The following is a 14966-nucleotide window of genomic DNA, read 5'->3' as shown; positions in this document are numbered from 1 at the left end:
TGAGCATGGAGCCTAACACAGGGCTCAATCCCATGAGCCATGAGATCAGGACCTGAGCTGAAACCGAGAGTTGGATGCTTAACTGACTGAGCCACCCAGGTGCCCTTAGAAGCTCAAAATTCTTATTGGTCTGGTTCTGATTGTTCCCTGTGCACCTTAATCTGCTTCCAACCAGGTTGTGAAAGCACACTGAGGTGAGGGATCATGGTTATACTTCCACGTGCTGCACAGTCCTGGGCACATAACTAAGTTGTTGAGTTAATAACTAATTGAATTTGGCTTATCTCTCTTGCCCTAAACAATCTATTGACGTGTGTCTTTTTTCAGACCTTCAGTGGTGGTTTTCTAAGTAGATCAATCCAGCAAACACATTTATCGAATGCTCAGGGAAAGAGGAGTGAAGAGTAAGCTGTGGTAAGCGTTGCGTTAAAGGTTCGCATTAAAGGTTCACGGCAAGTACTCTGGGAGCACAGAGGCGAAAGTGATGGTAAGGCAGGAGGTCCTTTCCTCTACACCCGAAGCAAGTCAAGGTGAGTTGTCAGGATAAATAGGGTTGTCTGGGGGAGAAGGAGATGGGAAGAGGGAAGGCTGTGGAGACCAAAGGAAGGCACTGTGTACAGGCAGAGGATGAGGAGGAGCAGTTGCACAGCTGGGGAGCTAAGGGGTGAAGGGAGGGGTAAGCCACAAGCCTGCAGAAGGAGCCCAGGGAGGACCTTGTGTGCCTGGATGAGGATGAGAGCCTATCCAGAACCACTGCAAATTCGAAGCAGGGAAGTAACATGTCTTAAGATTAGTCATTTAAAAAGAGCACTCTAGAATTGGAAGACGATGGAAGGAGAGAGAAGTAGGCGGGCTCTTTGGAAGGCTGAGAGATGATGTCAGGAGATGGCAGGGTTAGGACGTCTGTAGAGGCAGCCGACATGGCAATCAAGTGAGAATGGTCTCCCCTTTTCTCAGAAGCAAATGACACAGGCTGATGGAAACGTGTAGAAAGGATCAGTGGCAGCCATATTCTTAATGCTGTCTGACTTCAGAAAAGCACTTAGTGGGAAAAGGAATCACTGTAGGAAATTAGAACCAGGTAGAGAGAAAACCAAATAACAGGATAACTGAAAAAGTCTAAGAACCGAATTTTATGCTAAGGCCTCAAGGACAAGTTCCTACGGCACCTCAGGGATTGGGACGAATGGAGAAAGGGTGGACCCTCCACAGGTTACAGGACATGGACTGCAGCCAGCCTTCCTGCTGACTTCGTTGTATGACTTTGGGCAAATAATTTAACCTTTCTGGAGCGTCTGTTTTCCCATCTGTAGACTAAAGATAATACTAGTTACTTCTTTGGATTCTTAAGTTCATGGGATTAGGTATACCAGGTGTCTAGCAGTATCTGCACGGAAAGGTACTAAATAAACAGTCTCCTGCTAAGTGCGGGGCACAGCTAAGAGATACAAAGATAGGTCAGACACAGTTCTGTCTCAAAACGTTTACAATTCAGTCAGGAAGAGAGGGATATCAATCCCCAAATAATAATAAAAAGCAGGATAAAATAAGTACAGACTAAAGATCCAAGAACCATGGTGTGGGAGGGCAGGGAAGAGAATGAGCATCTGAGTCAGCTGTTCATCCTGGAGGACACTGCTAAATTGGCCATAGGGACAAAGGAGGGTTAGCGGTAAGTCAGGCTCTCTGATGGCCAGCGTGTTGGCTCCAGTCCAGCCTGGGAGTCTCCCCAGTGCCACTGCTCTGCCCGTGGACAGCAAACACATCACAGCAGGAGAGACTATTCCCAGGGGGTAGACTTGTGGCAAATAGAAGGGTGGTGGTCCTGACTGCAGACAGAAGAAACTCACAGATGTCGTGAAGCAAGATGGCTTCTGGGAACCCCAGATCAGCCTGGCAGAAAAGGTGAAGGGAAAGGAAATAAAGTCTTTGTGGAGAGCTGCAAACTTGCAGAAATATCCCTGCTTCAGGCAAGGGCTTCTCCCAAACCATCAGCTGCCTAGCCACTGGGTCAGACACGGCTGCATATTCCCTGATAGAGAAGAGTGGGGATGGTGGGGATGAACCACAAAGAAGGCAGGTATGGGAAGCTGGAGTGGGTCTGAAGAGCCCAGCTCTCATTTACGTTTGCCATTACCTGGCTGTCGGGTTTAGATCAGTCCTCTCATTCCTGTATGGGGCTTCCTAACTGCTCTGTGCGTCTTTTGGGGTTGTTGTCAGGACATGGGGGAAAATGCCTTCTGGATTGAGCATCTGGGACCTCCTTGCCCCTTTCTCAGATCTGCAGCCCTCCCTGGCCTGATGGAGTGACTCCCTGAGGGCTACATCTGGAGTCCTTGTTAAAAGGTAAACGAACCATCCTTTGAAGAAAGAGGTGTTAAAGAGAGACGTGCACGTAATTTTCTCCATGGCTAATTGTTTTGTCCGCGCGTAAGCAGACTAGTTGAAAGAATCCTTGGAGATGAGGACTATTTGGGAGAGAAACAGGATCATCACTGTAAGTACTGGGGGAATGCTACCCTCAACTTTTTCCGAAAGTATACATCTGTGGAAGCATAGTTTCTAGATTTTTCAGGAGGCTCTCTAAAATTATCTCCTCGGCAAAGAATGGGGATGATGCTCTGTTTTAAAGGAGTCTGGATTCCCAGAGTTAGACTCTGAGCAGTGCAAGTTTCCAGAGCGGAAGACCTGACGTATAAGCCATTGCCCCGCCAGCAATACTTGTGCCTCCTGTTGTCTGGGGAGCCCCTGGAAACAGGCTACCGAACAAATTGCGTCTTTTCATGGAAGACTTCAGAATGCCATAGATATTTACATCTCAAGAGGTGCCAATGTGATATTTTATGATACTGTAAATGTTATGTTTTGGATGATTCCTGGCATCAGAGGACTGAAATTGAGGTCTGAGCTACTTCCCAAATGGGAGCCACATGGCCACGGTCCTGGCTCGGATTAGACCGCTTTGGATTTTGCTGCTCAACAAACTGTCTGAGGTCTATAAAGAGGAAGCACTTGGAATAGTTTTCTCAAATGTGGTCTGTTTTTTATGTGTGGCTTCTCCCGGATAATATTTTGCAGACTGCTCCGTGTTAAAACAAAAACAAAAACAAAAACACAAAAAACCCCCCAAAAGCCTAGCTTGTGAAAACATTCAGGAGAGCGGCATATGTCTAACTCGTGGGAACTGGAAAAGGAAAAAGAACGAACGAGTTTCCACCGTGTGGGTGTTTCCCTCTCTCTACACCCCTCTGCCTTCTTGGATTTCTTTGTCACAAGCGGGGCCACTGCGGTCATTCTCTGCGGGTCAGTGGCGTACCCCTCTTCCAGGAACTACTTCCCTGCAGAGATGGGGTTCAGATGGTGGCTCTGGGGCAGGGGGGTGGGTGGCCCACCAGCGTCTTCCCCTTGGGCCTCGCCAGGGCCCCCCCCCCACGCGCCCTCCCTCACCCAGAGCCCCAGGGGAGGGGCAAGGAGGTCAGAGAAAGGAACAGGCTGGAGGCAGCGGGAGACCGGGAGGTGGAAAGTTAAACAGGGAAATAGACGTCTGATCTGTTTCTTGTTGCTTTCTGGCGCAGCTGTTTACCTTGAACAGTGAGGTACGCCGAACTTTCCACGGACCCCTTCTGGTTGGTGGCTTTGCAGTGATAGACACCTTCATCCTCTTCTGTGACTCTTTCAATAAACAGCGTGCTGCTTCCTGGTCCTAAAATAATTCCTGCGGGGTGAGAGATGTTTACATTAGTGGGCCTGGGTGACACACAGAAACAGCTGCTTCTGTAATCCAACCCTCTTCCTATAATTATGCGTTCAGACGAGGAAATCCGAGCTCTAGGTAACCTTGGGCTGGGCTGCTCATTTGTTTTCTCTCGGTCCGCGCCGCAGAGCTCGGAGCCCAGCTCTGGAGATGCGGATCGGACCCAGGCCGTTCGCTGCGTGGCGGGCCATGAGATGGGGCTGCGTACCCAGCTTTCAGCAGCAAATGTCAAGGCGGCAGCATGCCCAATAAGAACACTTACCGTTGATTGGCGCCTGCTGTGTGTAAGTAAGACAAATGAATCCTTGCCTACAGAGGGCTTAAATTCTAGTTTTGGAGAATTACAACACACTTCCCATCTCGACGTTGACAACCGCCCCGCAAGGTCTCACGGTCTCCCGTTTTACAGACGTGGAAACAGATTCGGTGAGGTTAAGTAACTTGACCAAGAGCACACAGCTGGACTGAAACACATCTGTGGCCCCGGGGCCAAAGGAAGTCCTGCTTCACTGGTCGGAGAGGTGAAGAGCTGGGGCTGTGTTTTAGTCCAGGTCTTAGCCCTTCCAGCTTTGTCACTCTAGGCAAGCTACTTAGGCTTTCTGTGTTTCAGTTTCTTCAACCTTAAGCTGAAAATGCAAGCAGTTCCTACCAGGTGCACAGGAGCATGAACGGCTGGCGCAGGCCACACAGTAAGTGCTCCGTCAGTCCGAGCTGAAGTGTTACTAGCGAGCATCCCGTAATGGAAGGAGCACCGTGAATTTTCAGAGCCCCAGCTTGAAGGCCCAGTAGCCTCAACACCAAGGACTACCAGCAAGTATTTATTGAGTACTTACTCTGCTATTAGTCTATGTTAAAGATTTGGAGGGAGGAGGAACGCTAAGACATGGTATCTGCTGAGGAGGGAAAATGAACTCCTCCCAAACACACATATATACATATTCTCTCTCTCTCTGTTTCACACATACAAGCCAGCAAACAGAAAGTGTTTCATGAATGAGTGAATAGCATGGCATACCCAGTTAAATGCAAAGCTGGTGTGGGATGGAGATCCATTAAGTATAGGAATAACCTCAGGAAGGCCTCATGGAGGAGGTGGGCCTTGAGCTGAGGTTTCAAGGATTATCAGAGGTGCAGGAAGAAGGGCAGGCAAGAAGACAGCCATGCCACTGACATGAATGTGCATCGAATGCTTGTTCTGGAATAGTGATAAAATGGGCCTGGCCAGACTACAGGCTATTTTGTTTAAATAGTTTGTATTCCCCCTGATTATAAAAGACCCTCAAAAGAGAAAATTTGAGAAATATTGGAAAGCATGAAGAAAATGTAAAACAAACCTACAGTCTTTGCTTCTAGATATTTTCCTTTTATTCTTTTTAAAGTGGACTTTTAACACAATTTGTTCATTCATATGAAAATTTTGAGCTCCTACCATGCATGTACTAGCCACTATTCTAGATGTGGTGATATGATAGTAAGTAAGACAAACGAATCCTTGCCTACAGAGGGCTTAAATTCTAGTTTTGGAGAATTAAAAGTAAGTAATTTCAAGGAACAAAGTCTGTGAAGAAACTAAACCAGATTAAGGGGAACATGGAGGGTGCTTAGATCACGGAGGGTGCTTAGAGAAGGCTTTTTGAAGAGGTGACATCTGAGCAGACACCTGAAAGATGGGGAAGAATGAACTGTTTGAAGATCTGAAAAGGGCATTTGAGACATAGGAAATAGCAACTATAAAGTCCCTGGGGCAGGAATGAGCTTGTTTAAGGGACAGTGAAAAGACCACTATAGACTTTAGTTAGCAAGCAGGAGAGAGGAAAGTTGGCTGGGTTCAGTCATGTATGACCACAGGCCACGGTAAGGATTTAGGGTTTTATTCTAAGCACCGAAGCAAGCCACTGGAGGCTTATATCTAATTGCTCATAACTATAAATAACAGTATAATGAACATCTTTAGACATAAGGGTTTTTCCGTATTTCGGATTACTTCCTTAGGATAGATGTCCAGAAGCAGATTTATTAAGTCAAAAGCTCTTGATTCTTACAACCACACTGCCTTCCAAAAAGATTATACGCACGAACATGTCTACCAGCAAGGCTAAAAGTCTGTTTTATGACTCTTGTCAGTACTGAGCAGGATCGTCTAAAAAATACAAAACACAAACCTTTGCTGATTTGATGGATGGATTTGTTAGCCATTTTTATTTTCAAAGCACCCGTTTTGAGTGGTTGACTAGAAAAGGTGAATTCAGATTAAGGAGAGGTTTGAAATCCTGGCCAAGGAGTTTCCATTCAGTGTAGAAGGAAAGAGCGGCTCACAAAAATTTTTGAGCAGGGAAATGACATAATGAAAGCAATGTTTAAGGAAGTTTAGTCTAGCATGAGAATGCAGGGTAGACTGGAACGAGGGAAAAGTGGCATCTGGAAGTCTAGCTCACCAGCTGTAATTCAGGCAAGGAATGCTGAGGATCCAAATCTGGATGGTGGGAAAGGAAGTAGAGAGGAGGAAAGGCATATGGACACTTTGTAGAAACAACCTATAGGAATTGCTGCCTTACTGATGCAGGAATGGACAGAGACAAATGCAAGGTGATTCTGATATTCTAAGTCCGTGAAACATGAGACTCTCCCCTGTAACCTTGGCTAAATCATTTAATGTCTTTGGGTCTGTTTCCCCATTTGTAAAATGAGAATAGTGCCCGCTTTGCCTATTTTATGGGATTGCTATGAGGATCAATTGAGATAATTTCAATGAAAGCTCTGGAAAGCACACGATATGGCATACATGTTAAAATCAGAAAGTAAAAGCATGGCTAGAGATTGGGTGGTCAAGGGCAATGAACGTTCATAGTAGCGGCTATCCTGCTACTCACCATCATCTTCATTGCAGTAGACCTGACCCTCAACCAACTTTCTATCACTCAAATCCTGGTTTAAGGCTGACACAATGAACAAATGAAGCCCAAGGCCTTGGATTTCACCCAAGGAGATGGGGTTGTAGTTGTGAAGGTGAGCAGATCATGCCAAGGATGCCGTGAGCTAAGGTCACCTGACTGTTTCCTCTTTCTGTCACATGGAGGAGGAGACGGGGTGAGAGGGTGTCCCAAGCCAAGCAGCAACACTCTTCTTCCAGACTTGCTGTCACACTACACTCTGACCAGCGCTCAGAGGTTGATGTGTCACCACCAGGAGGACATTCAGAATCCTCATCGGGCACTTGCTCATTGTCTGCTCTCACTATTTGCCTTCTCTCAGACATAAGCCAGTTACTACCTTTATTATCCGCCCCCCCCCCCAGCCCTCAGATCTGCCCATACTTATTCATAGTTGTGTGCTCTCGTTTCTTTTTAATGCCTTAGCTTGTTGCTACTCACTTCACATGACCCGACCCCCTATGATACAGATGCTGTTCTACTGAGGAGCTCATCTTCTACAAAGGGCTCTCTTCTTAGTTTAACTTTTTCATTGTGATTCATTTCAAACATTTAAAAGTGCAAGAAAAATAGGACCCATGTACCCACCATGAAGATAATCAGATGTCAACATTTGGCCATATTTGCTCTATTCCCCCCTTTCTCTTTTATATGAATAAAATGTGTAGATACTTTATCCCCTTCCTTCTCCTCTCCCCAGAGGTATCACTATCCTGAAGTTGGTGTGTCTCATTCTCATGCACGTTTTTGTGCTTTTTCCACACTGCTATGTACCTCTATAGACTATATAATACTGTTTTGTGGCTTTAAACATTCTAAATAAATGGTGCCATACAGTATATACCTTTTTTCAACTTTTCCTATTCAGTGATGTTTTAATATTTATTCTTGCTGATACATGTAAATGGAGTTCATTCTTAACTCATGTTAAAAAAACTCACTGTATAAAAAAATCTTCTCTACTACAAGATAGTTTTCACTCTTTTACTGTTACAAAGAAGGCTGCCATGCACATCTGACACACGTATGTACACATGGTTATGCAAACATCTCCTTGTGCTGGGTTATACGGTACACCGATTTCAACTCTATGAATAGGATTACAAAATTGTCTTCCAAAATATACTGATTTATACTTTCACCAGCACTGAGTAAGAGCTCCCCTTCCCCCATATACTTCCCAATACCTGGTGCTACCAAATGTTGCAATTGACGGCAACATGATGGGCATAAGATGGCATCTCTCTGTGGGTTTAACCTCTGTTTCTCTGATTACTAGTTAGGTGGAACATCTTTTCCCAATTTTGTTGGCCAAGAGGGCTTCTTTTCCTGTGGATTACCTCTTCATGTTTCCCGCCCATTTTTCTATTAACATGTTTGTCTTTTCCTCAATGATTCTGGGTTCTCTAGATGCTTTGGATACCGATCCTTTGTTGGTTTAATATGCTGCAAGTCCTCCCCCATTCTATAAACAGTCTTTTAAACTTTGCTTATGGTGATTATTCAATACAAAAGCTTTTAAAATTCTAATGTAGTCAAATTTATTAATGTTTTCCATTATCCTTTGTGCTTTTTGTTGCTTTCTTTTTTTTTTAAGATTTATTTATTTGAAAGAGAGAGAGAGAGAATGAGAGAGAGCAGGGGAAGGGGCAGAGGCAGAGAGAGAATCAATCCTCCAGCAGAATCCAGCTGAGTGCAAAGCGCAATGTGGGGCTCGATCCTAGGACCCTGAGATCATGACCTGAGCCGAAATCATATCAGCTGCTCAACTGACTGACCCAACCAGGAGCCCCCATTGCTTGTTTTAAAAAGATGGTTTCCTATTCTGATTATATACTTTCTTCTAAAAATTAAAAAAAAAATCTCTTAAAAAAGATTTATTTAGAGATTTGCCATTTTTCATTTTCATTTCTTTAATCCATCTGAATTTTCTTTTAGGGAGGGGTATGTGTGGTGTGAGTTAAAAATCTGATTTTTACCCTATAAATAGCCAGTTATCCCAGCATCATTTACTGAATAATCTGTTCTTCTCCCATTGAGTTATGCTGTCAGTTCTGTCAGATACTAAGTTCCCATATATTTGTGGCTCTGTTTTTAGGTTCCCTATTTGTTCACAATGACCTATTTATCCCACACAAGTTATGATTGCTTGATAATACATCTTGATATTTGCTATGGTATGACCCCTTCTTCTTCAAAATTGTCTTGGCCCTTTATACGTCAATAAGGATTTCAGGTTTAGCTTGTCAAATTCTGTGAGAAGCACTGCTGGGATGTGGATGGGAATGTCACTGAATTTATGTACTAATTTGGGGGAAATTGTCATATTTATTTTTAGGTTGAAACAAATGAAATTGCCAATATTTTTGACCTCAAAAGTGGCTCAAAAATGGTTCCACTAATAATTATTCCCTGGAGTACCTGGGTGGCTCAGTCGTTAAGCAGCTGGTTCTTGATTTTGGCTCAGGTCACAATCTCAGGGTTGTGAGATCGAGCCCCGTGTTGGGTTCTGCACTAAGTGCAGAGTCTGCCTGAGATTCTCTCTCTCCTTCTCCCTCTGCCTCTCCCTCCACTCACTCACACTCTCTCTCTCAAATAAATAAAATCTTTTAAAAAATAAATATTCCCATCCAAGAATATCAAATGTCTTTGAGTTATTTTGGCATTATTTTATGTCATTTGATAGTTTTACAATCTTCTCTTTAAATATCTTTTCAGTTATATTTATTCCTAGATCTGTTGTAATTTTGTTGTTATGTGAAATGGTATTGGGTTCTCTGAAGAGTCACCCTGAATGAATTTCCTGTTTCCGTTTGGGTGTTAATCATTAAGAACTAACACGTAGAACTCACCTAGAAACATGATGCTCTACTTTGTGTTGTTGAGATGAGATCATTTAATTGTAGGTCTGCTTGCTTCTAGAGGGATCCCCTAAGTAATTTTCAACCACTAAAAACATAATTCCTGTCAAAACAGGATTTATTTCCCTTTATTGAAAGAAGTTGTATCAGATTGGACCAACAGGGCACAGAGCAGGATTTGCAAGTGTGGATGTCTTCAGGGGCCAGGCACATAACATAAATGAGTTGGGGATGAGATCATGGGAGGGGGACTGTGTCTGTGGAGTGCAGAAAGCCTGTCTCCCATCTAAAGATGGAAGCATTAACTTAGCTCCAACCAACTGGAATCTGGGAATTTGAGTCCAGTGTTGTCTTCTGAGGGTTTTTTTGTTTTGTTTTTTGTTTTTTGTTTTATTAATGTGGGCTCCATGCCCAGCGTGGAGCCCAACACACTGCTTGAACTCATTACCCTGAGATTGAGGCCTGAGCTGAGATCAAGAGTCAGATGCTTAACTGACTGAGCCACCCAGGGGCCCATCTTCTGAGGTGTTTTTTAAAATTTAAATTCACTTAATTAACATATAACGTATTATTAGTCTCAGAGGTAGAGGTCAGTGATTCATCAGTTGCATATAACACCCAGTGCTCATTCCATCATGTGCCCTCCTTAATGCCCATCCCCCAGTTACCCCATCTCCCCCACCTTCCTCCCCTCCAGCAACCATCAGTTTGTTTCCTATGATTAAGAGTCTCTTATGGTTTGTCTCCCTCTCTGATTTCATCCTGTTTTATTTTTTTCCCTTTCTTCCCCTATGATCCTCTGTTTTGTTTCTTAAATTCCAAATGTGAGTGAGATCATATGATAATTGTATTTCTCTAATTGACTTATTTCACTTAGCATAATACTCTAGTTCCATCAACAGAAAAATCTGGATTTTTCATGTTAAAGCTTACGATTTCTAAATGTTGGCAACCAAATCAACTTATGTAAATTTGCTGTGAGGGCCAATAGAAGTGTGCAGGCTGGATAGAGTAGATACAACTTTGACTTAGAGGATGTACATGGGATGACACTATTACATTTAATGAAGCAAAGACCTCCATGATCTGGCCCCTGTCTGGCTTTTTTTTTTTTTTTTTTTCCAGTTTCTGTCCCTGCTACATCCCTAAGTGTATCCTTAGTATGAGCCATCCTTGTCTATTGGCAGTTCATGATAAGCCTCCATGACTCTGCCCATTACTGTCTTGACCTGGCACTTGATTAGCATTCATTTACTAATATTTAGCTCAAGGCAAATCCGGATGCTCTGGAAAGCTTCTGATGCTCTTGGGCCCCTTCTTTGTTACTCTTGCATCACCTCGTGCATGCCTCCGCTCCAACACTTAACATTTTGTAGAAATTTGCTGACTTTCTTACTTGCCTGCTCCACTGCCTTATTCATCACTGAGCCCCAGTGTTTAGCACTATGCCAACAGACAGCAGACACTTGGCAACTGAGGAAGTGGCCAAATAAACCAAGACCATGGAAAATGGAATTTAGGGGGTGAGGAAAGGAGAGAGCTCTGTAGCATTTGCTATATGAAGCTGAGTAAGGTAGTAGTTAATGCTGACGCCCTACATACCCAGCTCTCCCTGGTCTGTAAAGTTCTATGTCAGTTAATTTTATGATCTTAAGATTCAAAGAGCTTTAGGTCCTAGAGCTTAGAAATGCAAACTCAGGTAGTTTCATGGGTCTGTTAAACCATTAACGTCAAAGGCTCAAGTAAAATTTTACGCAGATTTGTTTTTGTAGGAACTTGTACTTCAAGGAAATCTGGTGATGTCACCAGTGTAAGAACCTGAAGCATCTATCGTGTTCCTGCTGATGGGGGTTTTAGATCAGAGTTTGTGATGATGCTGGTCTATATGTTTATCCATGGGATGTAGTCTACATTTTAAACATATGAACACCCCCTTTAGTTTTTAATATTTTCAAGGGATTTTCACAATTTTATTTCCTCCCATGATACCATAAGGTGAAGGACAATCTTTGTCCAGAGAAGGGCATGAAATAGAACTTTAATCCAATTCACCAGTGAGTAAATAAATCTGTAGATTTTAACCTGTTTGACTAAATTAATGCATACCATGTGTTTTCCTCCTGTTCCTTCCACAAAAATCTGACTTGTTTCCTAAATTGGCCTGCTAGTCTGACCAGTGACTCCTGTTCTGTGGCTTAGCCAAGCATCTGTACTTCTGACTTAGAGAACATGTCTATGCAATTTGGCCAAATTAGTTGTCATCATCAAAACTCTCTTCTTCAACCATCAGAGTCCAATTAGATGACAGCTCCTCCATGAAGCCCTCCCTGATCACTCCAATCAGAGGTGCCGATTTGTAGCTCATGGAATTTTATACCATTCACACTGCATACTTATGAACTGACTTGTACCTATTATGTGTAATTTTTCCAAAGGTAAGGACTAAGTTTTGCTCATTTTCATTTTCTCTAGAATGTGACAAAATGTCTGGCTCATGGAATAGGTAGTTAATAGATGTTAGGTTTAACAAAATAAAAAGTAAATTTTGTTATGATAGTGTTGGCTGTCCAACGAAATGATAAATTCTTTGAAGTTGGCACATGATATATTTTTGATAAACAGAAGCTATGAGGATGATGATGTATACAGTTGTAGGTACACGGTAAATTGTACCTGTAGATTGATACCTCTTAAAGGAATTGATTAGCTAAGAACTATATCTGAACGAGGGACCAGAAGAGCCAAATATAGATTCAAGATGGCTAATGCAACCCAAGACGACTAGACACTGGATGTCTGATTAACGTCCCACAAAGAACACAGAGGAGACTGTGTTTACCCAGTCAAACTTCAGAGGTTTGCACAACTACAGGGAAGAGAAATCCAAGTTTAGTAAGCTGCAAAGACTGACAAATTTGGGGAGTGAGCAATGGTGGTCAATCAGTGGCACTAAAAATGCAAACGATTCCAGTGTTTTCAAAGGATTGCCACTGGGCTGTTGCTTTCTCTGTTGAGAATTTTACCCTAAGGTCAAGCCACGTGGCAAAGCATTCACAGATGTAAGAAAAAAAAGTTGGCGAACGGTGGAATAATTTGAGACATAGTGAAAACCAGCCTTATAATAATGTGTTATGTTGGAAGAGAATTATGAGATGCTTAAAACACATGGTCTAAAGGAGATCTGATGGGCAATGTGATCCCTGGTGAGACTATTGGCTTGTTAGCCATGAAAAAGAGAGAAGAAGAGCTCTTAGAAAAGATTAAGACTGATGGGCGCCTGGGTGGCTCAGTCGGTTAAGCCTCTGACTCTTGATTTCGGCTCAGGTCATGATCTTGGGGTTGTGAAATCAAGCTGGCGTCGGGCTCCACGCTGGGTGTGGAGCCTGCTTGGGATTCTCTCTCTCTCTCCCTCTGCCCTTCCTGCCCCTGCCCCTCTAAAAAAAAAAAGAATAAGATTGAGAACAGTGGTGGAAAATGCTGTATAATATTCCTCTTCATGAAACCACCAAATAAGGGAAGAGACATAAACAAAGGTCCTTTCATTTGGGACAATGTCTATTGCTTCACCAGCCTAACTTACAAAACTGAGTTATGAGAACAGAATGGTTTCCAAAAGCTGTCAAGAAATTGTAAACTGGTTGACATGAAGGGGTTATAGTTGAAGTGAGCACCTTGAAACTGTGCCAAACACACATGTATTTCTAAACATTTAAAACTGAAAAGCACTCTTGTGCCCTTTCACTGTGAACTTTGCCGTTGTTCTAATGAAGTATTTCAAGATGATTCAGGCACTTAAAAAATGTGTCAAGTGGTGCTACATCTATAGTTATACATAGTTGATAGCTAAGGTTTCATAGTTAATAGCTACAAATTATAAACACACACATGTGCATGCACACACACATGCACTCATTCCTGCTTCACTACATTCTTGTCTATGTTCAGATTGCCGTAGTCCCTCCATGAGGTTGGATGCATTTATCCTGCAGAATACAGCCATTTATCCCAAGTGGCCTTCCTGTGTATAACGAAGAGGTGTTTCTACGACCAGTTTAGTATTAGTGCTGCATTGCTTAGAGGTTAAAGTCAAGGACTTGTTTTTCCATCAGCAGAAGAATAAATTATGGGAATGCATATCATATGATAGTATATGGATGCTAAAAAGAATGAGGCAGAACATTATGCACTGACATAGAAAGACCTCCAAGATACACTGTGATCAAAGCAAGTCCTAAAACAAACATATAGCATGATCTCAACTCATACTTATCTTAGAGATACTAGCTTTCCCATGTAACCCCTCTCCTGGTCACTCACTATAATCTATTACCTTGTTTTGTTCATCATAGCAGTTATTACTATCTGATGGTAGGCAATATGCTTATAGTTCTGTCTGTTAAGTTTATTAAGTGGACTTTTCCATTAGAATGTAAATTCAAGGTCCTGTCTGGTTCCAAGCACCTCCTATATTCCTGGCACAGAGTTGGCTTTCCGTGAATAGCTGTTGAATGAATGAATGACTGAATCCCATTTATTTATTTGCCCCACATATATGTGTGCCCCAATTTGTATATATGCACGTATCTAGGTAAAAAAATGATAAAATTGTTGACAAAATATAAATCAAACAGTTGGCATGTGTTAATTCTCCAGAAGGAAATTTTTTATAGCTTATGCTGTTTCTGTACTATGTGATCTTTTACAATGAAAATGTATTCATGTATTATTTAATTTTTTAAAAGGATAGTTTTAAAAATGAAAGCATGGGCCTCTTGACCATCAGCAAAGAGCCACTGAATAAAAGTTTAAAAGATATATATAATATTGACCATACAATGATGAAATATTTTTGAAGGAAAGTAGATTTATACTCCACAACAATTTATAATTTTGGATTAAAGCAAAACCAAAATCCATCCCATCAGAAGACTGGCCCCCTATAGTGTGTGTGTGTTGGGGTACATGATATATGTTTGCTGTGTTTTATTTTTCAGTGATGGCTGGTTTAATTATGACTGAGTTGAATGAGATAACTCCTTAAACTAACATACAATCTAATTGTTTAAGGCTCCTTACTAGCAGGAGATAATGCAACAATGAAGCACTTGAATATGGGATGTAGGAGGAATGAACTTTCTTAGTTTGACTTTATCAGCATCAATTCAGTCATGCAGGCCATGGCCGAGTCCACCGACTAGGTCATCTGTGAAGACATTTGTATGAGCATTGTCCTTAACTGGATCGGGAATACCCAGCTGCATTGCCATCTGTCACTGTAGGTCCTGGTTAAACTGTTTCAAGTTTGTACTTGGACACATGGAATAGAAAAACCTGATTTAATTGTTCTGCTAAGAGATGGAGGTACAGAATTATCTAAGGTAGAGTATGGCTTTTCCTTCTTTTGCCAGGCAGTCTTCGGTG

At 42.4% G+C, this 14966-nt stretch overlaps 1 protein-coding gene across 1 annotated transcript in view; it reads right to left on the bottom strand.

Annotated features, from left to right (window-relative positions):
- Positions 1-14966, bottom strand: part of FLT1 (fms related receptor tyrosine kinase 1) — a 174246-nt gene that overhangs the window by 47617 nt on the left and 111663 nt on the right. Inside the window, exon 15 of the mRNA XM_035003626.1 lies at positions 3584-3715. Coding sequence (XP_034859517.1) covers positions 3584-3715 — 132 coding nt within the window. The remainder of the gene's footprint in view (positions 1-3583; positions 3716-14966) is intronic.

This window comes from Mirounga leonina, unplaced genomic scaffold, assembly GCF_011800145.1.
Source record: "Mirounga leonina isolate KUSES-001 unplaced genomic scaffold, KU_Mleo_1.0 Mir_127, whole genome shotgun sequence".
NCBI lineage: Eukaryota > Metazoa > Chordata > Mammalia > Carnivora > Phocidae > Mirounga > Mirounga leonina.
This window is presented reverse-complemented; position numbering and strand designations above follow the sequence as displayed.